Source organism: Pterocles gutturalis, unplaced genomic scaffold (genome assembly GCF_000699245.1).
Source record: "Pterocles gutturalis isolate BGI_N339 unplaced genomic scaffold, ASM69924v1 scaffold13566, whole genome shotgun sequence".
Lineage (NCBI taxonomy): Eukaryota > Metazoa > Chordata > Aves > Pterocliformes > Pteroclidae > Pterocles > Pterocles gutturalis.
In genome coordinates this window covers 1-1949 of record NW_010103193.1, presented here as the reverse complement: position 1 = coordinate 1949, position 1949 = coordinate 1, and the positions used below count along the sequence as shown (strand labels likewise).

General features: G+C 48.7%; 1 protein-coding gene across 1 annotated transcript; it reads right to left on the bottom strand.

The window, feature by feature from the left end:
• Nucleotides 1-476: 476 nt before the first annotated feature.
• Nucleotides 477-1857, bottom strand: UTP3 (UTP3, small subunit (SSU) processome component, homolog (S. cerevisiae); the record flags this gene model as incomplete). The annotated part of the gene is made up of 1 exon (XM_010086611.1): nt 477-1857. A coding segment is annotated over one exon (1325 nt), but the record flags the coding sequence as incomplete, so codon positions are not given.
• Nucleotides 1858-1949: the final 92 nt, after the last annotated feature.

Sequence of the window (1949 nt, the reverse complement as noted above, 5' to 3'; positions counted from 1 at the left end):
AAAAGATTTAAGAGGGCCTAAAAGTAGTTAGTTCTTAAATGCATGAGCACAAAAAGTTAATCAGAACAAGAATTAGAGAAAACACCATAACCACACATATCTCCTTCTGCAGCTCAACGCAGAAGGATGGACCAGCACAAGACAGTAAAAGGGAGGAGAAGGCAGTGACAGCTGCATCCCATTCTCAACCCACCCTCAGGGGATCGCTCCATCCCAGCCCCATCTCCCCATCAGCCCCATCTCATTCCCTTCACTTGACTCATTCTTCGCAGCCTCTCAAAACCAGTATTTACAGTACAGAAAGGCAACAGCATCACAGTAGAGGAAACACCTTCACACACAAGCTGAGTGAGGAAGGGGCTCTGTGCTACTTTGAGGTGGCATCTCATAAAAAGCACTGTCTGAAAAAATAAAAAAACCAAACACCCTCCCCCAAATTTTCTTAAGGATAAAAACCACAAAATTCTTTATAAATTTTTTATTAAATTCAGCAGCACTACTTGCAGCTTTCAGAAACAGAGAGAAATAAGTATCATTGAAGCTTCCTGCTTTTCTTAACTCCTGCGCGAATGCCAGACAGCTCCCCAGCATATCTGTGCAATTCCCTCCGAACTTCACGGACCTGGCCCTTGCGACGAATCTTGGCTCGCCGAAACTTCTCCCGATGCTTGACCCTGGGGTTGCGATCAATCTTCTTCCTTCTCGGGGTAAGGCCTTTGTTCTTGATCATCTGATAGGTCAGAGCTCTCTTTTTATTATTTGGATCCTCTCCTTCCAACACTGCTGCTTCTTCAAGTGTGTCCTGGTCTTCAGTTCTCTTCCTCTTGAGTTTCAACTTCTCCTCCATCATCTTGTAGTATTTTAGGGCAGCCTCTTCATCCAGGTCCGACTCATCTGACAGTTCAGCAGCAGCAGCCTGGCCATTAGCAAGCGCAGGAGCACGTTTTGGTTTGTTTTTCTTAACATCCAGTGGGAGAAACACTGCAAACTTCTTCTCCTTCCGTAATTTATCTTCCTTTTTATCATAGTAGTTTTTCAAAAGCATACGAACTTGTGAGGATAACTTTTGATCTATAACAGCTAGGTCATTGATGATATTTCTGTAAGCAACCAGCCGTTCAATAACAGGGTGGCTATGAACTGGCATCCTCTTTGCCTTCAAAACCAAATAGAAACTGATGTTGGCACAGTAATTCAAGTACAGATGATACTTGGTCTGCAGATAGCGACTGCCTTTCCCTTGCGGGATGGTGCCGTTTTTCACCATTTGCAGCAGCGGGTGCAGTTCATCCTTGAGCTCCATTAGCTTGACTTCAAAGTCCTCAATCAGCTGCAGGAGCTCAGGGGACTCCTGCTTCAGGAGCTTCAGCTGCTCCTTCTTGGAAAGGGCCTGCAAATCCTTGTCAATCTTCTGCCCCTTGCGATCCTGGGTTTTCTGCTGCTCAGACAGATAACCCTGGATCACATCCAGCCCATAATCATCTTCCCCCAAGTCTTGCACCAACCGTCTCTGGATGACTTGAGCCTCCTGCTCCTCTTCCTCCTCCTCTGCATCCACTTCTCGCTGGCTACGCTTGCTCTTGGCCTGGGCGTCATTCCCATAGTCTGTGTCGTAGTAGAGCTGTTTGCGCTGGCCCCAGGAGAGCTCGTGGGGGAGTGTGGTGTCCCGACGCTGCTCTTCCAAGTCGCTTTCCATGGACAGGTCCCCATCTTCGTTTTCAACCTCATCTTCCTCCTCCTCATCCCCATCTTCCTCCTCCTCACCTTCTCCATCCCCATCCTCCTCACCGCCATCCTCCTCTGCGCTGTGGTCCACGTAAAAATCCGGCCCCGGTATCTCCCCTTCCTCCTCCTCTTCTTCCTCACCGTGTCCATCCTCATCCTCCTCCTCCTCGGGCAGGTCCAGCCCCAGCACCTCTTCCTCCTCCTCCTCCTCGCTGTCCTCGGCT